General features: G+C 42.8%; 1 protein-coding gene across 2 annotated transcripts in view; it reads left to right on the top strand.

Annotated features, from left to right (window-relative positions):
- TSPAN5 (tetraspanin 5) overlaps nt 1-23,505 on the top strand; it is a 177,232-nt gene that overhangs the window by 127,065 nt on the left and 26,662 nt on the right. For both annotated transcript variants that reach the window (XM_036853552.1, XM_036853553.1), the window contains exon 2: nt 21,624-21,674. In XM_036853552.1, coding sequence (XP_036709447.1) covers nt 21,624-21,674 — 51 coding nt within the window. The remainder of the gene's footprint in view (nt 1-21,623; nt 21,675-23,505) is intronic.

The raw sequence follows: 23,505 nt of genomic DNA, 5'->3' as shown, positions 1-23,505 counted from the left end.
TTGGATGCCTTTGTTACTAATGTTATCAATAAGATTTTGTTTTACACATTCTGAATTCTAACAAGAAGTCAGTGCACTCTGAATGTAGTTTCCTGTAGTGGTTTTGCCCAAGTGGGGTGGGAGGAGGGTATGCAAGTGGGTGATGAGTGGGCGATGGGGGTGGAGAGGGTAGGCACCACCATTCCACTCACTCTGTATAATGCCTGAAAAATTGGAGTTACATCCCCCTGGCGTTCTTTAACAACTATTTCTAAGTAAGGCATGTGATTACTAAAATTCACCTGAAACATGCAGTTATTTCTTAGAAGAATTTTTAATATTTACAGTTAAATGAGAACATTTTTAAATGAAAGCATTATACATTGACTATAGCAAAGACATTTGTTTAGTAAGAGAGTCACCTTTTCCCCCAGAAAATGTGTAAATGTCTCTATATTTCTTTGAAAAGAAAGGAGATATATATATATATTTGGATAAAGAAACACATTTTTTTAAAAGGCATAACAAAATTTTAAAACACACAGATACATAGGCACAGAGAGTATTTGCATTAGGTTAAAAAAAAATAGAGTACTAGAAATAGCTCTGACTTAACTGCTCCTCTGCCCCCTCATCTCTGACTGAGCTGACTTCCAACAGGGCAGACCAGGGCAAGCTGTGGGTGCCAGAGAACAACCTGCTGGGTGGGAGGGAAACACCCACCCTTCTTCTGTAAAACAATAACACTAAATGTCAAGAGCTGTGAGGGATCTGAGATTTTGCCCTACCTGCCAGCTAACAAGTTACCCTACCACAGTGTCGTGGATGCTGGCAGAGATGCCAGACTCCTGGGTCAGAGATATAGGACTTTATTAATCACAGCAATACTAGTAGCCAGTGTATCAATATTTTTCACTCTTTTCCTGAGCCCCAGTTTCCGTAGGGTGATGCAGAGAGGGCCAGTCAACACCTGTATACGTAGTGAGTTGTGTTATAGGAGGGGAACCCTGTGTTTAGGGAACCCAAACTTTTCTAATGGGCAGCAAGCCTGCTGGATCCTTTGTAGGATCTCTGTAAACACTATCTCTGTCTTCCAAGGCTGTCTGCTATACACATCTCCTTGAAAAGATAGTCTGTCACAAATGACTCATTTGTAATTCCAAGCGATTCATAGGAAGTGCAGAAACTCGAGAAAATTATCTTCTAACATAAAATACTCTGGAAACAGACCCAGATAAGCACAGATTCCATGAACAGCTACTGTGCACTGATTTTTAGGGCTGCATATGTTCCGATGATGTAGCCAGTAGCGACAGCATGTATCTCACTGTTATTTTATCAGGTAGATAAAATGTGATATTTTAATTACATTCAGTATCTGTGTCACACATCCTTTTCAAAGTGTCTTCCCTCCCCATGTGTTGGTCACAACAGTCCTGCGTAGCTGGGGCAGGAGTTGTTATTCTGCATTTACACTTGAGGAGACTGTTGTCCAGAGTGACTTGACCAAATTCACACGCTAGTTAATGTCCTGGTTGGCACTAAACCTGGGGTTTCCTGATACCCAGTCTGTTAGTCTTTGAAACATGTTGCCTAACTCTGTTCCCATTTTGTCTCTTACACAAGGCAAAGGACATTACCAGCCATTCTAGAGGTGACCCAAGGCCAGTCCCAAGTTCCTTCTTGGTAGTTGCCATCCCTCTCAATTAACCTTGGGTGTTGCCCAGACGTCCTGGGGGGATTGTCTGGTGGTGATGCCAGTGGTGTCCGGGGTCAGGAAGGAGTTTGAAATAAGGGAAGCGATTGTGTTGAATGTTTCCTCGTTGCTCTACACTTTATTTTCAGTGTAATTGAACACAAGCAGTCTCCACTGTTTCAGCCCCTTTGCTTAGTAGAGCAGCCCCTGGCTCTCCTGGACTTAATGTATAATTACAGGTGTCAGACTCTCCATCTGTGCTTTTGGGGGCACCTGTCTGTCTTGGTTTCCTGCTGCCCCTGTGTCTGCTTCTTTGCAGTCTCCCCTCAAGTTCCCTCTGTGCACTTCACCATGAATCTTACTGTTCTCTGGGATGATGGCTTGGTCCTGTTCTCTACAAAGTCTTTATGTGGCCTTAACGATAACCACAGGAACAATTATTCATTGAGCGTGTCCCGTGTGCCAGGCCCTTTGCAAAGCACATTATATGCATCATCTCATTCAATCTACCCCAGTGACCCTATGAGATGGATACTGCTATCTCCACGTTTTATAGAGGAAGAAATAGAGAACTGAGAGAGTAAACTGTTTGTCTGAAGTCACACAGTTAGTAAGTGATGGAGCTGGATTTCTAACCCCGAGTCTGCTGTCTGGCCTCCTGGCCCTCATACAATTGTGCCAGGACACTTTTACGTGCATGTCTGACATTCATCTGAGTTTGTAATGTGTCTAAAACTGAATTCTAAAATTGATCTTTCTCCTAAAATCTTCTCACTGACCCGTATCCCTAACTTTGAAAAGGACACCGTAGCCTATCAAGTTAAAATCCTGGGAATTTTCTTAGATTCTTCTCTCTTCCTCATCTCCCACAACTAATTCACTGATTTATTTGACAGATATTTATTTAAGACCTACTGTGAAGCACACATTGTTCTAAGTTTGGTGGGTACAGAATGAACTAAACAGACAAGAATCTCTGCTCCCATGGAGCTTGTTTTCATGGAAATTAATATCCCCATTTTATGGATTTGGAAACTGAGGCATAGGGAGATTAAGTGACTTGCCCAAGGTCACATATTTAGGATTCAAACCCAGGCATTGTGGTTTAGAAAACCATGGTTTTGACCTTATACCCTGTGCTTCCTGTCACCAAGTCCTGTAGCGTCTCCTCCTTAATCTTCTTTTCTGTCTTCATCTACTGCCAGTGCCTCTGCCTCTGCCTTTCAGGGCTGGTGTCAGTGTCACCAGGATGACTGCAGGAGTCTCCCAACTTGTCTCATGGCCTGCAGTCTCACCTCCCTTCAATTTTATTCTCTATGCTGTACTGGAATGATTTTTCTAAAATGCAGTCTGATCCTGTCACTGTTTTGCTAAAAATCCTTGGTTGGCTTCAAGTAACTTGGTGGTACCTTGGTCCCCAGGACACAGACAGCCTGCCGTGATAAGGTCCCTGCTTAGCAACCTCTAGCCCAATGATTCTCAGACTTCACTGTGTATCACAATTAGCTGGAGGGCTTCTTAAGAGGGGCTTGCTGGGCCCCATCCCCAGAGTTGCTGAGGAGGTAGATCTGGGGCCACCTGAGAATGTGCATGTCTAACAAGTCCCTGGAACAGGACCCACGGTGTGAGAAGCACTGCTTGGCGGGGGCCTGGCCTGATGTCTCTGCTCCAGCCCTGGGAGCATTTACGGATTCCTGAGGGACATGCTGTTTCAGGCTTTGATCCTTTTGCACAAGCTACTTCCTCTGCAGGAGATGGTCTTCCTCTCTCCTTCCCTTTAAATCTCAGTGTCACTTCCTAGGAAGCTTCCTCTGACTCCGCACAGCGATCCCAGAGCCTCGCCTCTGTGTTTCTATGGCAACGTGTCTCTGGGAAGGCGTCATTCCGTCCCCTGTGCTTGAGCCTTGGTTTTACTTATCTGTTCCCCTCACTGACCCTCGACAGTTAGCTCTTTAAGAAAAGAGATCATCTGTTTTGTTTTTTTCTTTCTTTTCTTCTTTTTTTTTTCTTTTTTTCTTTTTTTTTTAAACATCTTTATTGAAGTATAATTGCTTCACAATGGTGTGTTAGTTTCTGCTTTATAACAAAGTGAATCAGCTATACATACACATATATCCCCATATCTCCTCCCTCTTGCGTCTCCCTCCCACCCTCCCTATCCCACCCCTCTAGGTGGTCACAAAGCACCAAGCTGACCTCCCTGTGCTATGCGGCTGCTTCCCACTAGCTAGCTATTTTACATTTGGTAGTGTATATATGTCCATGACACTCTCTCACCCTCTCACATCTAACCCCTCCCCCTCCCCATATCCTCAAGTCCATTCTCTAGTAGGTCTGTGTCTTTATTCCCATCTTGCCACTAGGTTCTTCATGGCCTTTTTTTTTTTTCCTTAGATTCCATATATATGTGTTAGCATACTGTATTTGTTTTTCTCTTTCTGACTTACTTCGCTCTGTATGACAGACTCTAACTCCATCCACCTCATTACAAATACCTCCATTTCATTTCTTTTTATGGCTGAGTAATATTCCATTGTATATATGTGCCACATCTTCTTTATCCATTCATCCGATGATGGACACTTAGGTTGCTTCCATGTCCTGGCTATTGTAAATAGAACTGCAATGAACATTTTGGTACATGACTCTTTTTGAATTATGGTTTTCTCAGGGTATATGCCCAGTAGTGGGATTGCTGGGTCATATGGTAGTTCTCTTTTTAGTTTTTTAAGGAACCTCCATACTGTTCTCCATAGTGGCTGTATCAATTTACATTCCCACCAACAGTGCAAGAGGGTTCCCTTTTCTCCACACCCTCTCCAGCATTTATTGTTTGTAGATTTTTTGATGATGGCCATTCTGACCGGTGTGAGATGATACCTCATTGTAGTTTTGATTTGCATTTCTCTAATGATTAATGATGCTGAGCATTCTTTCATGTGTCTGTTGGCCATCTGTATATCTTCTTTGGAGAAATGTCTGTTTAGGTCTTCTGCCCATTTTTGGATTGGGTTGTTTGTTTTTTTGTTATTGAGCTGCATGAGCTGCTTGTAAATCTTGGAGATTAATCCTTTGTCAGTTGCTTCATTTGCAAATATTTTCTCCCATTCTGAGGGTTGTCTTTTTGTCTTGTTTATGGTTTCCTTTGCTGTGTAAAAGCTTTTAAGTTTCATTAGGTCCCATTTGTTTATTTGTGTTTTTATTTCCATTTCTCTAGGAGGTGGGTCAAAAAGGATCTTGCTGTGATGTATGTCATAGAGTGTTCTGCCAATGTTTTCCTCTAAGAGTTTGATAGTGTCTGGCTTTACACTTAGGTCTTTAATCCATTTTGAGTTTATTTTTGTGTATGGTGTCAGGGAGTGTTCTAATTTCATACTTTTACATGTACCTGTCCAGTTTTCCCAGCACCACTTATTGAAGAGGCTGTCTTTTCTCCACTGTATATGCTTGCCTCCTTTATCAAAGATAAGGTGACCATATGTGCGTGGGTTTATCTCTGGGCTTTCTATCCTGTTCCATTGATCTATATTTCTGTTTTTGTGCCAGTACCAAACTGTCTTGATTACTGTAGCTTTGTAATATAGTCTGAAGTCAGGGAGCCTGATTCCTCCAGCTCCATTTTTCGTTCTCAAGATTGCTTTGGCTATTTGGGGTCTTTTGTGTCTCCATACAAATTGTGAAATTTTTTGTTCTAGTTCTGTGAAAAATGCCAGTGGTAGTTTGATAGGAATTGCATTGAATCTGTAGATTGCTTTGGGTAGTAGAGTCATTTTCACAATGTTGATTCTTCCAATCCAAGAACATGGTATATCTCTCCATCTATTTGTATCATCTTTAATTTCTTTCATCAGTGTCCTATAATTTTCTGCATACAGGTCTTTTGTCTCCTTAGGTAGGTTTATTCCTAGATATTTTATTCTTTTTGTTGCAATGGTAAATGGGAGTGTTTTCTTAATTTCACTTTCAGATTTTTCCTCATTAGTATATAGGAATGCAAGAGATTTCTGTGCATTAATTTTGTATCCTGCTACTTTACCAAATTCATTGATTAGCTCTAGGAGTTTTCTGGTAGCATCTTTAGGATTCTCGTATAGTATCATGTCATCTGCAAACAGTGACAGCTTTACTTCTTCTTTTCCGATTTGGATTCCTTTTATTTCTTTTTCTTCTCTGATTGCTGTGGCTAACACTTCCAAAACTATGTTGAATAATAGTGGTTAGAGTGGGCAACCTTGTCTTGTTCCTGATCTTAGTGGAAATGGTTTCAGTTTTTCACCATTGAGGACACTGTTGGCTGTGGGTTTGTCATATATGGCCTTTATTATGTTGAGGAAAGTTCCCTCTATGCCTACTTTCTGCAGGGCTTTTATCATAAATGGGTGTTGAATTTTGTCGAAAGCTTTCTCTGCATCTATTGAGATGATCATATGGTTTTTCTCCTTCAATTTGTTAATATGGTGTATCACATTGATTGATTTGCGTATATTGAAGAATCCTTGCATTCCTGGGATAAACCCCACTTGATCATGGTGTATGATCCTTTTAATGTGCTGTTGGATTCTGTTTGCGAGTATTTTGTTGAGGATTTTTGCATCTATGTTCATCAGTGATATTGGCCTGTAGTTTTCTTTCTTTGTGACATCTTTGTCTGGTTTTGGTATCAGGGTGATGGTGGCCTCGTAGAATGAGTTTGGGAGTGTTCCTCCCTCTGCAATATTTTGGAAGAGTTTGAGAAGGATAGGTGTTAGCTCTTCTCTAAATGTTTGATAGAATTCGCCTGTGAAGCCATCTGGTCCTGGGCTTTGTTTCTTGGAAGATTTTTAATCACAGTTTCAATTTCAGTGCTTGTGATTGGTCTGTTCATATTTTCTATTTCTTCCTGGTTCAGTCTCGGTAGGTTGTGCATTTCTAAGAATCTGTCCATTTCTTCCAGGTTGTCCATTTTATTGGCATAGAGTTGCTTGTAGTAATCTCTCATGATCTTTTGTATTTCTGCAGTGTCAGTGGTTACTTCTCCTTTTTCATTTCTAATTCTATTGATTTGAGTCTTCTCCCTTTTTCTCTTGATGAGTCTGGCTAATGGTTTATCAATTTTGTTTATCTTCTCAAAGAACCAGCTTTTAGTTTCATTGATTTTTGCTATTGTTTCCTTCATTTCTTTTTCATTTATTTCTGATCTGATCTTTATGATTTCTTTCCTTCTGCTAGCTTTGGGGTTTTTTTGCTCTTCTTTCTCTAATTGCTTTAGGTGCAAGGTTAGGTTGTTTATTCAAGATGTTTCCTGTTTCTTGAGGTAGGCTTGTATTGCTATAAACTTCCCTCTTAGCACTGCTTTTGCTGCATCCCATAGGTTTTGGGTCGTCGTGTCTCCATTGTCATTTGTTTCTAGGTATTTTTTGATTTCCCCTTTGATTTCTTCAGTGATCACTTCATTATTAAGTAGTGTATTGTGTAGCCTCCATGTGTTTGTATTTTTTACAGATCTTTTCCTGTAATTGATATCTAGTCTCATAGCGTTGTGGTTGGAAAAGATACTTGATATGATTTCAATTTTCTTAAATTTACCAAGGCTTGATTTGTGACCCAAGATATGATCTATCCTGGAGAATGTTCCATGAGCACTTGAGAAAAATGTGTATTCTGTTGTTTTTGGGTGGAATGTCCTATAAATATCAATTAAGTCCATCTTGTTTAATGTATCATTTAAAGCTTGTGTTTCTTTATTTATTTTCATTTTGGATGATCTGTCCATTGGTGAAAGTGGGGTGTTAAAGTCCCCTCCTATGATTGTGTTACTGTCCATTTCCCCTTTTATGGCTGTTAGTATTTGCCTTATGTATTGAGGTCCTCCTATGTTGGGTGCATAAATATTTACAATTGTTATATCTTCCTCTTGGATCGATCCCTTGATCATTATATAGTGTCCTTCTTTGTCTCTTGTAATAGTCTTTATTTTAAAGTCTATTTTGTCTGATATGAGAATTGCTACTCCAGCTTTCTTTTGATTTCCATTTGCATGGAATATCTTTTTCCATCCCCTCACGTTCAGTCTGTATGTGTCTCTAGGTCTGAAGTGGGTCTCTTGTAGACAGCATATATATGGGTCTTGTTTTTGTATCCATTCAGCCAGTCTGTGTCTTTTGGTGGGAGCATTTAATCCCTTTACATTTAAGGTAATTATTGATATGTATGTTCCTATTCCCATTTTCTTAAATATTTTGGGTTTGTTATTGTAGGTGTTTTCCTTCTCTTGTGTTTCTTGCCTAGAGAAGTTCCTTTAGCATTTGTTGTAAAGCTGGCTGGGTGGTGCTGAACTCTCTCAGCTTTTGCTTGTCTGTAAAGGTTTTAATTTCTCCATCAAATCTGAATGAGATCCTTGCTGGGTAGAGTAACCTTGGTTGTAGGTTTTTCTCCTTCATGACTTTAAGTATATCCTGCCACTCCCTTCTGGCTTGCAGAGTTTCTGCTGAAAGATCAGCTGTTAACCTTATGGGGATTCCCTTGTGTGTTATTTGTTGTTTTTCCCTTGCTGCTTTTAATATGTTTTCTTTATATTTAATTTTTGATAGTTTGATTAATATGTGTCTTGGCATGTTTCTCCTTGGATTTATCCTGTATGGGACTCTCTGTGCTTCCAGGACTTGATTAACTATTTCCTTTCCCATATTAGGGAAGTTTTCAACTATTATCTCTTCAAATATTTTCTCAGTCCCTTTCTTTTTCTCTTCTTCTTCTGGGACCCCTATAATTCGAATGTTGGTGCGTTTAATGTTGTCCCAGAGGTCTCTGAGACTGTCCTCAGTTCTTTTCATTCTTTTTTCTTTATTCTGTTCCGCAGCAGTGAATTCCACCATTCTGTCTTCCAGGTCACTTATCCGTTCTTCTGCCTCAGTTATTCTGCTATTGATCCCATCTAGAGTATTTTTAATTTCACTTATTGTGTTTTTCATCATTGCTTCGTTCCTCTTTAGTTCTTATACATCCTTGTTAAATGTTTCTTGCATTTTGTCTATTCTATTTCCAAGATTTTGGATCATCTTTACTATCATTATTCTGAATTCTTTTTCAGGTAGACTGCCTATTTCCTCTTCATTTGTTAGGTCTGGTGTGTTTTGACCCTGCTCCTTCACCTGCTGTGTGGTTTTTTGTCTTCTCATTTTGCTTATCTTACTGTGTTTGGGGTCTCCTTTTCACAGGCTGTGGGTTCGTAGTTCCCATTGTTTTTGGTATCTGTCCCCAGTGGCTAAGGTTGGTTCAGTGGGTTGTGTAGGCTTCCTGGTGGAGGGGACTAGTGCCTGTGTTCTGGTGGATGAGGTTGGATCGTGTCTTTCTGGTGGGCACGTACACGTCTGGTGGTGTGTTTTGGGGTGTCTGTGGCCTTATTATGTTTTTAGGCAGCCTCTCTGCTAATGGATGGGGCTGTGTTCCTGTCTTGCTAGTTGTTTGGCATAGGGTGTCCAGCACTGTAGCTTGCTGGTCGTTGAGTGAAGCTGGGTCTTGATGTTGAGATGGAGATCTCTGAGAGATTTTCGCCGTTTAGTATTATGTGGAGCTGGGAGGTCTCTTGTGGACCAGTGTCCTGAAGTTGGCTCTCCCACCTCAGAGGCACAGCCCTGATGCCTGGCTGGAGCACCAAGAGCCTTTCATCCACACGGCTCAGAATAAAAGGGAGAAAAAAATTGAAAGAAAAAAAAAAAGAGGATAAAATAAAATAAAATAAAGCTATTATAATAAAAAATAAGAAAAAAAATTTTAAGAATAAATGTATTCCGAAAAAAAAATTTTTTTTAATTTTTAAAAATAGATTTATTAATTTTTATAGTAAAAAATAAGAAAAAAATTATTAAGAAAAAAAATTTTAATTTTTTAAAATAAAAAATATGAAAAAACTTATTAAAAAATTTTTTTAATTTCTAAAAATAGAAAATAAGGAAAAAATTATTAAGAAAACATTTATTAGGAAAAAAATTTTTTTGTAAGTAAAAAAAAAAACCAAAAAAAACACGGACGGACCTAACCCTAGGACTAATGGTGAAAGCAAAGCTATACAGACAAAATCTCACCCAGAAGCATACACATATACACTCACAAAAAAAGGAAAAGGGGAAAAATTAATATATCCTGCTCCCAAAGTCCACCTCTTGAATTTGGGATGATTCGTTGTCTATTCAGGTATTCAACAGATGCAGGCACATCAAGTTGATTGTGGAGCTTTAATCCGCTGCTTCTGAGGCTGCTGGGAGAGATTTCCCTTTCTCTTCTTTGTTCGTACAGCTCCTGGGGTTCAGCTTTGGATTTGGACCCGCCTCTGCGTGTAGGTCGCCTGAGGGCGTCTCTTCCCGCCCACACAGGACGGGGTTAACGGAGTAGCTGCTTCGGGGGCTCTGGCTCACTCAGGCCGGGGGGAGGGAGGGGTACAGAGGAGGCGGGGCGAGCCTGCGGCGTCAGAGGCCGGCGTGACGTAGCAGCAGCCCGAGGCGCGCCGTGCGTTCTCCCGGGGAAGTTGTCTCTGGATCACGGGACCCTGGCAGTGGCGGGCTGCACCGGCTCCCGGGAGGGGCGGTGTGGAGAGTGACCTGTGCTCGCACACAGGCTTTCTGGAGGCGGCAGCAGCAGCCTTAGCGTCTCCTGCCCGTCTCTGGGGTCCGCCCTGATAACCGCGGCTCGCGCCCGTTTCTGGAGTTCGTTTAGGCGGCGCTCTGAATCCCCTCTCCCTGCGCGCCGCGAAACAAAGAGGCAAGAAAAAGTCTCTTGCCTCTTCGGCAGCTGCGGACTTTTTCCCGGACTCCCTCCCAGCCAGCTGTGGTGCACTAACCCCTTCAGGCTGCGTTCACGCCGCCAACCCCAGTCCTCTCCCTGCGACCCGACCGAAGCCCGAGCCTCAGCTCCCAGCCCCGCCCGCCCCGGCGGGGGAGCAGACAAGCCTCTCGGACTGGTGAGTGCTGCTGGGCACCGAGCCTCTGTGCGGGAATCTCTCTGCTTTGCCCTCTGCACCCCTGTGGCTGCGCTCTCCTCCGTGGCTCCGAATCTTACCCCCTCCGCCACCCGCAGTCTCCGCCCGCGAAGGGGCTCCTAGTGTGTGGAAACCTTTCCTCCTTCACAGCTCCCTCCCACTGGTGCAGGTCCCGTCCCTATTCTTTTGTCTCTGTTATTTCTTTTTTCTTTTGCCCTACCCAAGTACGGGGGGAGTTTCTTGCCTTTTGGGAGGTCTGACGTCTTCTGCCAGTGTTCAGTGGGTGTTCTGTAGGAGCAGTTCCACGTGTAGATGTATTTCTACTGTATCTGTGGGAAGGAAGGTGATCTCCGCGTCTTACTCTTCCGCCATCTTGCCCCTCCTCTCCATCTGTTATGTTTTTCACCTTTCTGTCCCTGGCACCTAGCATAGTGCCCAGTATATATTGAAGGTATGTACTTACTAAATGAGTTGAAAGGTATAATCCTACTTGTGCTTTAAAAAAGAGTAATCCTATTTTAAGTTTTCTTTGCATTAACCTTTAAGTCTTGCCTAAGATGTTTCTTTAAAACTTTAAGGTGTTTCAACACAAAAGCAGTATACATCTGAAAGTATTAAACTTTCAAAGCTGCTGCACTGCTTGGTTGTTTAATGCAAACAGCAGGAGCTTATTCCCACAAAGGCTGATGTTTGTCTACAGACAACTTACTTGTCGTACCTGTGGTTTGAAATACTTGAGTTATCCCTCAGTCCTCCTCAGCCTTCAGAACACCTCTCTGGTCTCTTCTTAGCCTTGGTCTAATCGAATCAGAGAATTACAGATGGAATAGCGCAGGTGGTGTAAGCCTGGCTTTTACTGAGACAAAGATCAGTGGGCTGTAAATTTGCAGCCTCCATGTTTCCATCCAAAATTACATAATCCCCCACGTTCCTTTCTGTGTGCCTGTGTTGCATGAGTAATTTCCAAGAGGAATATGGGTTTTATTGCCTGTATAGCCCTCCCGCTTTCTTTCCCCTCCCATCTCAGATGACTAGTTCTTGCCAAAATGTTAAGCTCCAAATTCTAACACAGGAATTTCTGAACAAGATTGTCCCTGGATTGTAGACATTTCTTCAAGAGGTGCTCTGACCTGCTGGTGCAGAGCAAGCTCAAAGGCGGAGAGAGCCTTTCCATCCTCTCTGGGAGAACAGGAGGAGGAAACATGGGTCCATCATGCTTGGGAACCACTGCTCTGCTTTGGGAACCATTTCCTGGGTTCTGGCTGCTTCCAAAATTCAACAAGCAAGCAGAGGGCAGCCCTTTCCGTCAGGTAGAGTGTGGCTGAATCATGTCTAACTTGTTGTTGAACTTCATGTTCACCAAGTCACAACAGCTTACCCGGTAGTTCAGAACCACTGGAGTCTCGACTCAGCTGTTTGGAAAGGAACAGCACTTTCCACCAGATCATTAGTCTCTCGAGCCCCATCACACTCATGCCTGTTCCACACATTTAACTGTTTACAGTGATCTTGTCACAGGACTAAATATGAGGGAACTTAATCTGGTTTCTTATTTGCGTCTTAGGACCCTCTTGGTTGCAAGTAACAGGAAGCCCCCAAAGTAGCTTGAGCCAAGATGGGAGGGGAAGACGTACAATAGGAACCCAGGGGCATTACGTGGACCCCAGGATCAGGAAGTGCGGCCAGGGGTCCTGGGGATAAGGAGCAGAGAGCAGACAGGAACAGAGGTTTTCCTTGGTCTCTTTTCTGCTTCTACGTGTTCATGCTCTATCCACAGCACCCCAGTCTGTTCTAGCATAAGGGAGACTGAAGCTGACAGAAGTCACTGCGTCCAACACCCGATTTCTGGGGAAGAGAGCCTCTGGCTCAGCTTCATATTTAATAAGTGACTTTTCCTGACACACAGCCCACCCTAGCCTGCTCCTCAGTCTAGAGAGAGGGCTGGGAGGGAGTGGGCCCTCCTTGGCAGACGTGGCTGCAGGGTCTCACCCTTGAGGGTAGGGGACAATTTTCAGAAAAAGGGGCGTGTCGATGGAGAAGTTGTCCCCATCAATATTGCTGATAATTTATATCCCACATTCTTCCAAAAAGATTCTGTTTTTAAAAATGGATATAATGAAACCAAAACACATCACAGAGGATATAAAATAAAAACGAGGAGTGATAAGATTAGGGAGAGGGACGATGCATCAAGAAGCCCTGATGGGGAGAAACTTATTGTAATGTGAGATTTCAGAATTAGTAGGTTTTCAAGTTCTGGGGCCAATTACACCCAGAATTCATGAACCAGATTGCTAGGATAAGAAAGAGAAAAGATTTGCGGTTAAACCTGATCTTGGTATTCTGGCTAGAGTCTGTTTCTTCTAAATGCACAGGGATATTGTGTACACTGTTCCTGGAAGGAGCCTCCAGCCTGCGTCAGGGGAAGGGGATGATTAATTGGAGGGCAGGTGCTGCTGTCCCTTAAACAGGCACATGCTCTCTGGTTAACACAGCCCCCAGCGCTCCTGGAGTCTGACCTCAGGCCACATCACTCCTATACAATCCCGTGCGTGTAAATGTCAAATTAAGGGTACATGCAGTGAGAGGTGCGCAAGTTGCGAAGAGAGGGCCCTCTGGTCACTGTGAACGAGGATGCTTTCTCATCCTCAGAGTAGGCAGGAGTGGAAGCAGGGTGCCACACTGACCCGTGGTAGGTCCAGGGAGGCGGGGAGGAGGAGGCTGAGAAAGGCCTGAGGACAGGGAGGGAGCTAAGGCGTAGGAAGTACCAACTATTCTGGGCATGTGATTCGAGTTTTGAATCTCACCCAGTCGCTCGTTGTCACGTTGACCCCTGTAGTTGTTTTGTGCATTTCCTCAGGTGCCCTTAGTATCTCCATTGGACAGATGAGGACCAGGGGGCTCTAGGAAGTCAGGAGACCCTCCAGTGGTTCCTTCTCTGTCTGGGAGAAATCACAGTCACCACCCGCCATGGCTTCAAAGCCCAACCAGCGTGGCTCCTGTTACTCTCTGTCCTTTGCATCGGCCCTGGGGTGGCTGTGCCTCCCACGAGCCTGTCCACCTCAGCTGTAGCGCCTTAACCTGTACGCCTCAGCCGTAGCACCTTAGCCGGTACGCCGCAGCCGTAGCACCTTAGCCCGTCCGCCTCAGCCGTGGCACCTTAGCCCGTCCGCCTCAGCCGTGGCACCTTAGCCCGTCCGCCTCAGCCGTGGCACCTTAGCCCATCCGCCTCAGCCGTGGCACCTTGGCCTGTACGCTCAGCCGTGGCACCTTGACCCGTACGCCTCAGCCGTGGCACCTTGGCCCGTACGCCTCAGCCGTGGCACCTTGGCCCGTCCGCCTCAGCCGTGGCACCTTAGCCTGTACACCTCAGCCGTAGCACCTTAGCCGGGCTGCTGTTTTGCCTGGAACACAGTTCCCCGACATACATCAGTCAACTCCTTCATGTCCGTCATGTGTTTGCTCATGTAGCTTTCTTAGTGGAGACTTGCTTTGTCCGCTCTATTTCAGTGTCACACCTCCCTCCACCCTGGACCATATTTCATTCCCCTTATGCTGTTCTCTTTTCCTGCAGTGCTTCTAAAATTGCCTGTTATCTAGCTCATATATGTTTCTCTTTATTGTCTTTCCCTCCCCCCTCGCCCCAACTAAAATGTCAGCCCCAAGAGGAGGCACATTTGTCTGTTTTGCTTCCCAATTTATCCAGGGTCCCTAGAGGGCTGCCTGGCTCACGGTAGATGCTCAGTAAATATGTGTTGAATGAATGAAGAACCTTTCCTGAGATTACAGAACCACAGAGTTCCAGGGCTGGGCTTCTGCAAGCTGTGTGTGTTCAGGCCGCTTGGAGGAGGCCGTGTGGGTGAAGTGAAGTGAGAGGTTGACCCTGGCTCGGATGGGGAACGTCCTGTTTACAAGTTCGAACTTTGTCTGCCACGCCATCTTATCATGAGGATTCCAGACAGTTTGAATGTACAAACTGGGATGTGGAGACCCAGTGGCAGAATTGGGATTGCCTTTCTGTGCATTGAATTTTCCACCAGCCCATATTTACTCCTCGGACATGGCAAGGATTATGCCAGAGACATTTTGTTCCTGCAGTCAGCCCCTGCTTGATAGAGAGAACATGGATTTTGTTAACAGAGGTATTTAGCACACTTGTGTGGACTATTCCACCTCACCTACCCCGCCAGACCTGGAGTGTTGGTCATACTCAAGTGTCAGAAAAACATCTTAATGAAACGTACATGTGTTGCAGGCTCAGGAAAATACATCTTTCCTAATGGCATTCTTTCTCTTTCCTCTCTTCTGTGTCAAATGTTTTAAATGCATCTCTCCTGTTTATTCAGGCAGAGCTTAAAACTTTTAAAAACAATGTCATCAGGATGATTAAAGAATAACAGTTCTTTCCATTGTTATTTAGGATAATATTTTCGAGATTCCAATTAGGTGAGAAGACTGACCTGATTTTTATCTTCCTCTGTTGTGTTTACCTTGCTGCATTGTTATTTTGAGTCTGTTCACAGGGTGCTGGGCAGATGCCATTGACGTAATTATTATTTTTTAAGCAAAAAGGATTGAAGATGTCTGTTTAAGAACTGCCTGTGAACTTTAACGTACATCTATACGTAACTGCTTCCTTTTATGAATAAAAGTCGTAGGAGGTCGTAGACATGTATATGGATTTTAAATCATTTATTTTTTAAAAGTATACAAGCTGAAACTTGTTTCCAAGAGAATTCAGATAGCAGCCAAAATACCCATGAAAGAAAACTGTCCTTCAGAAATGCTGCTAGATCTCAAGCTAGTTATGAAATTGACACCCGAGAGTTATTTCTGTCAGAGGACATAAGATGGATTTAGAAGAGCCAGAGTCTCCATGTAGAAGATGCCAGAAACACAGGCATTATCCTTATACCTCCCTCTCCTTCACCCTTACCCCCACCCCTTCGCCATATCCAGGCATCACTGAAAACGTCAGTTTTACTTCTAAATACTCTCAATTCCGTGTGCTTCTCCAGCATATTTCAGTCCAGGACACAATCGGGTCTTGTCTGCATGACCAAAGTGCCCTCCTTCTAGCTGCTGTGCATCTACTCTGAACTCTCTTCCAACCTTTTCTGCCACTCAGATCATTTTTCCAAAGCCCACATCTGATAAAGACCTGCCTTCTCACCCCACCTCAGCCGACTACATACGTACGGCCCTGAATGCCTTCCCGTCACTCTTAGGGAGACGACTGAATTCCTTAATGTGGCTTAGGAGGCCCTGCATGGGCTGGTCCTGCTTGCGTCTCTCATTGCAAACCTGCCACACCTTCCCCCCTTCCCCCATTCTCTGTGCACCAGCCATAGCGGTCACCTTTTAGACCCTTTACTTGCTGTGCTTCTTCCACCACAGGGCCTTTGTACATTCTCTTCTCTCTGCCTGAAACTTCCTTCCTTTCTTTGCCAGTTAACATCATCTCATCTTGCAGACCCCAGTTCCTACATCCCTTACTTAGGGAAGCCTTCCTGGACCGCTCTCTAGGTCAGATCTCCCTCTTATAGTTTGTATTGGCCTTATTTTTTTCTCCTATAGAGCACCATCAAGGGTGGTTTTGCCTTTTACACTTTATTTGATAAAAATCTATCTTTTTTTTTTGTAAACATTCAAAAACGTATTGTATTTTGAATAGGCGATACATTAAAATGGTTCAAACTTCAGAAGACCCAGAAGGGTTCTTAGGAAGAGCCTTCCTCTTCTCCCACCCCCCGCCCCCTGCCCCAGTTCTCTTTGCTGGAGGCAACTAGTAACACCCCCGCTTCCTTCCCCCGAGAAATCTGTTTTCTTACCTCCATTTATCCCAAGACAAAAGCAGTGCCTAGCACAAAGTAGGAACTCGAGAATATTTGTTGAAGGTTGTAGATAGATGGATAAATGGCTTCTTGAAGTACCCATTTTTGTACCAGTTAGAATGGAGCACTGGTCCATTTCTAATCTGTTGGAGGCTCAGCAAGGGTGAAAACAACAGATTGAGGAAGAGATTTTCTATTTGTAGGCCTCAGAGAAAAGGGGGCAGACGTGACCCTCCTGGCAGAGAAGCCCCAGCACCCTGGTCACATCCTAGGGCCATTTTCCTCTCCAGCTTTTCCTAAGGATCAGCTCTGCTGGCTCTTGTCCTGCCCAGCCCGGCAGGCTTCCATCAGCACGCCACTCTCTGTTTCTACCTAGTGCCGTCCTTGCTCCCAGTCAGGAAAACATACCTTTGCCTTGAACACCTAGAAATTAAAGAAGAGATTTTGAGTCTTAGGACATGAGTTGCAGTATAATTCTCCATCCCTTATTTGGCTGGACAAAGATTTTATGCACATTAGCAAAGTACTATAATGGTTTTTAGCTTGGACTGAGAAGTCAGGTTTCCTGAGCAACCAGCTCAGGTGCCTATGTAATCTTGGGAGACTTACTCAATGTTTCTAAGTCTGAGTTTTCTTTTCTATAGAATGGGGATAATACTACTACTACTGCATGGGATTATTGTGGGACACTTTAGAACAGTGTTTTCCAATAATAATATAGTGCAGGCCACATATATAATTTAAATGTTCCAGTGGCTGTAGTTTAAAAATTATGTATAAAATAAATATGCTTCAAGGGTATATTACACAGCACAGGGAAATGTAGCCACTATTTTGTAACTTTAAATGGAGTATAATCTATAAAAATATTGAATCACTGTGTTGTACACCTGAAACTAATATAATATTTTAAGTCAACTATACTTCAATAAAAAAGTAAAATGAAATAAGTGAAATTAATTTTAATATATTTAACCCAATATATCCAAAGTATTATCATTTCAACATGTACTCAAAAATAAAACAACTGTAATATTACTCAGCCATAAAAAAGAATGAAATAATGCCATTTGCAGCAACATAGACGGACCTAGAGATTTTCATCCTAAGTGAAATAAGTCAGAGAAAGACAAATGTCATATGATATCACTCATATACTTTATATGTGGAATCTAAACAAGTGATACAAATGAACTTATTTGCAAAACAGAAATAGACTCACAGAAGTAGAAAACAAACTTATAGTTACCAAAATGGAAAGCGGGGGGAGGGATAAATTAGGAGTTTGGGATTAACAGATATACACTACTGTATATAAAATAAACAACAAGGACCTACTGTATAGCCCAGGGAATTCTACTCAATACTCTGTAATGACCTATATGGGAAAAGAATCTGAAAAAGAGTGGATATATGTATATATATATGTATAACTGATTCACTTTGCCATCCACTTGAAACTAACACAAGATTGTAAATCAACTACACTTCAATTAAAAATCAATAAATGAACAGTTGTTAATGAGATCTTTTACATTCTTTTTATTCCTATTAAGTGTTTTAAATCCAGTGAATATTTTACACCTACTAGCACATCTCGGTTTTAATTAACCACCTTTCAGATGCCCAGTAGCTGGGGCCTACTGTATTAGGCAGTGCTCTTATAAAACACAATACTTAGCACGGTGCTTAGTTCATACTTAGCGTTCAACAAATGTTGGCAAAATTAATATTCATTTTAAATCATCAAAAATTGGGTAGACTAACATTTGACTGTGTGTTTGCATATCCTGCCGCATGGGAAGATGCCTCAGATCTGGTTATTTCTGTTTCAAAGGAATAAAGAGCTGACTTTAATGTTCTTGGTTGTTCCCTGTAAGGTGGCCTCTGGGTTTCAGAATGAGGTCAGTCTGGGGGTTTATGGTTGCCTTTTCTTTGGGAGGTGGGAAAGGGGAAACTCAGTGTGCTTCAGGGGCTGCGTGCCTGTCTCTGTTTTTTTGGCTCTTCTCTGTTTAATTATTTGGAGCTGGATCAACTTGATTTTAAAGCAAAACATATGGGCTGAGAGTAATTGGGAGGACGTTTACTGGTGATGGAGCAGCAAAGGTATGTACGGGTTTAGGCCCTGGCCCTGCGGCACTCACTTAGCTATTGACAGCTTTCCTGGACTTCAAATTCAGTGTTCTTTCTCCAAATTCTCAAACCTTGTTTGGAAAGTCACAGTTAAGGCAGGAAATATTGGAGCAAGATTACAAAGGAAATTGTGAGTCTTCTTTAGGTCCTGATTTTTTTCTCTTCTTTGATGAAAACTTGGTTTCCAATCTGTTTATATATGATTTGGGAAAGAAAAAGGTTTTCCAAAGTGCCAGGAAGAGAGAGGAGAACTCCATACAAAGAGGAGAAAGTTGACCCACCACTGACGTTTTCTGTTTTCCGCTTTACTCCATTGATGACACCAGCACGGGGAACGTCTGTTCTACAACCAGTTCTTAATGTGAAGGCAAGGTTTTCATCTCTTTTTACCTCCTCAACTTCCCTTTGCTTCCTGGGGAGGGAATATATGATGCCCATGTCACATCCCATATAATTCTAACCTGAATGCCTCCACTTTCTGTCCCATAGGAGAAAAGGGGGATGTGTCAAAACTGGTAAGAACACGCATGTTGATGTTTAGACTCATCTTGGTTCAAATCTCTGCTTTTCCACTCGGAAGCTGTGTGCCTTTGAGAGGGTTAAACTGTCTCAGCCTCATGTTTCTCATTCTTAAAATGGGGTTAATAATAGTGCCTATTTCAGAACAAAATTATTGTGACGCTTAAGAGAGACACGGTGTACAAAGCACTAAGCAGAGTGCCTGGAAAGTAATAAAGAGAAGTTTAATGTTAGCGATGAGGCAGGGGCCCTCAGCAATGATACGTCCACCCTCTTTGACAGCAAGAGGGACAATGGACCACTATGTCCTCTGCCACAACATCTCACCCATTGCTTGAGGTGACACTGTGATTAAATACTGCATCAGGGAAGTGACCGAACCTTTGTCCACAAAGAGCTTTAGCATGAGAAAGTCTTGCATTTCACTGGGCTGTGTTTGATGTCAATGTGGATGAAGTCAAGCGCTCCGTGTCTTCTAAGGTCTGAAGGGCTCCTGTGTGTGCACTTGCCCCTTGTTACCCTACTGTGCCTAGGACCTGTGAATATGAGAGTGACGTGCTGAATTGCTTTATTTGTGTACTACAGAGTCCCCAAAACCTTTTGAGTCATTTGGGGGACTGGTGCATTTGTGGCTTCATATCAGAACTGTAAAGCAAAATAGCATTCTGGCCTGGGCAGTAGAGGGGCCGAGTGTAGTGGGTTTTTTTTGTTGGGATGTTGAAGACAAATTTTTCTGAACACTTTTCAAACCTCTGTGAGCAAGGGTAGGAAAAAAGGGGTCCTCGGTTTTTGCTAAATCAAGGACACATTGCTGAGCTTTTCTGTGTAGGGACTCAGAAGGCATTGAATGCTATCTCACTACAGTGTCAGATAATCGTCCGGGGATTTGGAAGGTTCTGCTTTTAAAAACACCACCACCTTTTCAGAGCAGTCGTTCCTTTGTGTTTTTTTCAGTCCCCTCTTTTCCCTCTGCTCCTGCTGTTTTCCCAGCCCTTTCGGATTTATTAGCCGTTGCCTACAAAGTGTCAGTAACTCCCCGCTGCGAATGGCTAAGACCTCGCCAGGTGGACCCTTCTCAGATTTCCCTGAAACTGGAGAGAGTAACCACCCTCACTCTTGTTTTCTCCACGCCCCCCCTCTCAGTGGACAGCTTCCCTGACATTTAACTTGATCAAGATGTTAGTAAAATAAACAGCTGCCGTGAGACTGAAACTGCTTGTCAACCTGCCCACCGTCTTTTCACTTCACTGTTTGGACAGGAAACTCAGAGCTGCTATGGATAATAAAGATGAGAACGAAGATGTGTCTTTCTTCGTGGCCAGTTACACCCAGTCCTGATGACTGAGCTCTTAGTGGGTGGACAGCCCTGTGCAACGTGTCACCAAACCTGTGAAACTCTGATTATAAGACACACTATTATTTTAGGTACAATCAAGGGGAAAAAAAGCAAACTATGAGCCATCATCGATTTTAAGACACATCCCAATTTCAGAGATGTTAAAATGTGGTGGGAAAATGTGTATCCTAAAGCTTTGAGTTGGAATACAGTGAGAACTAATTAAAATGGACCGTCCCCCTGGGTACTGACTGGTCCCCTCCCCAGCCCCATACTCAGTGCAGCTGATGGAAGGCTGAGGGAGTCTGTGTGTTTTTCAACTCAATCTCAGGTGTCAATTGTGTACTCTGTGTTATGCATGAAGTTATAGCACTGAGTTGAGACCAGGCCGAGTCATGGAAGCTCTCTCAACTGCAATATAAGTATTTTAAGTTTCCGACAAACAGAAGAATCCAGGTGTTTTCTTTGGGTCACCATGGACTTGATAAGGTTCACGGTCCCTTTTATTTATTTATTTATTTAGTTGCACCGGGTCTTAGTTGTGGCAGGCGGGCTCTTTAGTTGTGGCATGCGTGTGGGATCTAGTTCCCTGACCAGGGATCGAACCCGGGCCCCCCCTGCATGGGGAGCGCAGAGTCTTATCCACTGTGCCACCAGAGAGGTCCCTCATGTTCCCTTTTGAAGGAGTGATAAAGAGCTTGTGGAGGGACACTGGGGACTTCGGCATGCCCTCCGTGCCCCGGCCCATTCATGGTGGCATGATGGCGAGGAGAGAATCTCCAGCTCTTCTAAATTCATGCCCCTAGTTATCCATTTTCTAGTGAACATCATGCTCAGATTTACTCACTGTTTCCTCTCCTATCCAAAAGGCAGCGTTAAACATTATTGATGCCTTTAATTTTACTCAAGATTCTACCTAATTATTATTCTTCATGATCTGTTAAGCATTAAGCTTAACATTAACAGTAAGCAGGTGCCCTTCTTAATACTGTAATAACTTTAATCAAGGGGATGATGGTATTTCTTTTCCTGTTAAAGACTGTTAGTCAGGTTTTAGAGAAAACTATTTCTCAGCAGGTAAAGTAACCAAAAAATTGATTGAAAACTTTGTTTGTACTCGTAAAAACATGGCATTTACCTTCATACTTACACCACTTTCTCCCTTTTTTTCAGTTTTTGGGAATAGCATTTCTTGGAATTGGACTGTGGGCGTGGAATGAAAAAGTAAGTTAAACATTAAAATGCACACATTTTGGTTGTAAGAAGCTGCACATTATATGCTGTCTCTTTTTCCTCTTTGACAACTGCCAAGTATATGGAAACATGGCTCTTTAATGAAAAAGTACTCTTGGAAGATAACGTCACAGTTCAAAGACTCTTTAAGAATGGAGCCTAAACTGGTCACTCTACAAGAATTTCAGTAATGCTTATAAATAATACTTAAAGCACCTGTAGCCTTTTTTCTCTTTTACTTTTTAAAAAACCCTTTGGAAGATTATTCAAGCCATAAAAATGGTATTTTAGTGTGAGCATTAGGTGCTGAGTGTTAGCATGTGGTATGTATGAAGGAAGCTAGATATAATTCATGTTTGAATATCAGATAAACTTATCACTGTTGCTAAAGAATGTGAACACTTGTCTGCTGATTGAAAGTGTTAAGGAATATTCAAACTTTGTAATCAAATACAGCACAGAAAGGGTTAAATCTGGCAGGAGAAGGCTGCATGAAGATACAATGTTCTGGGTGGTTTATTCTGTAAACAGCACACTCAGGACACCACTGCCCTGTGTCCATTCCTCCACTTCACTTCCCATCCATACCTTTTAATTTTTTCTCTGCAACTTCTGCTGAAGCCAAGCAGTGGAATTCAAAAATAAACACAAACTCCTTTTTTCTTCCTTCTTTGGATGTGTGATCACTGGCAGCATTTTATCTGTTCTGGTATTTGGCTACACAGTGGAGCTTTATTATCTCCCACCTGTGAGAGTGAGTGAGTGGATGGATTGTTTAAAAGTTGTAAACTAAGACATTGGCTGAAATTTTCCCAGAAGACCATTCTCTTATCACTTTGGTATTTCACCCTCTGAGCTTGACCAAGGCCCAAAGTCAGGAATTCCTTTGAAGTATTACATGTACTAAGAAAGAAGAGAAAAACTACGAAAGTCCAGCAAACAAAAGCCCTTCAGACGAAGGAAGGAATTTCCACAAGTAAAACAATGTTTAGGTAGACTGCATCCAATAAATTCAAAATAAATCCAGAGTTTTGAAATTGAACCACCCTCTGTTTATTTACGTAATATTTCTACAGAGTGTGAAATGTTTTATGGAAAATGAACCACCTTCCGGCCACCTTATGAGGAAGGGCGGGGATTATACATCAAGGGAGACAAATTACGTTCCGAAAACAGAGATAATTTTATCTCTAGAAACTGTTCTGTTGAATACTGGCCTTCTTCTGGATTATGATCAGCTTCTGCCTCAATCCCCTTGTAAGCTTGGAGATCTGTATGGGCGGAATCTCAGAAATTCCACTTTTAGAAGCCCTCTGTTTGGTTCAGTGACAGATCATACAGCTCTTTATAACTCTCCTTTAATCATTCCATTTCTGTCAGCTTTGAAATGATGCTGGAAGGCATTATATGAGCTAATTGTCTATTCTAGCAATACATAGAAAATTCATTGTTTTGAAGGTTTTTTTTCTCTCTTTGTGAAATATAATTATCCTTTTGTTTCATCAGTTGCCCCAGATGTCTCTTCTCTGATAAAATCACAAAATTCTAAAACTGGCAGTGTCATACAAATATCAGCAAGGGAACGATGCGGTCTCCAAGGAGGGGTGAAATAGCAGTTCCCTCTTTTGTCAGGGCCAGTGGTATCAGCAAATGGAAGGTTTCTCTGGAGGGCTGAGGTAACTTGGCCAAGGTTAGCCAGCTAATGTGTAGCAGGGCTCTGTGAGCTGGGACCAAGCGGAGGTAGCAGAGGGTAAAAGGTGCGCAACAGCCCAACTTGGTGTGCGCTGGCTACGCGTCTGGGCCCTGAGCCTGGGGCTGAGGC

The sequence above is a fragment of the Balaenoptera musculus genome, chromosome 5 (assembly GCF_009873245.2).
Source record: "Balaenoptera musculus isolate JJ_BM4_2016_0621 chromosome 5, mBalMus1.pri.v3, whole genome shotgun sequence".
NCBI classification, from domain to species: Eukaryota; Metazoa; Chordata; class Mammalia; order Artiodactyla; family Balaenopteridae; genus Balaenoptera; species Balaenoptera musculus.
The sequence above is the reverse complement of the archived record's forward strand: the minus strand, read 5'-3'. Positions and strand labels throughout refer to the sequence as shown.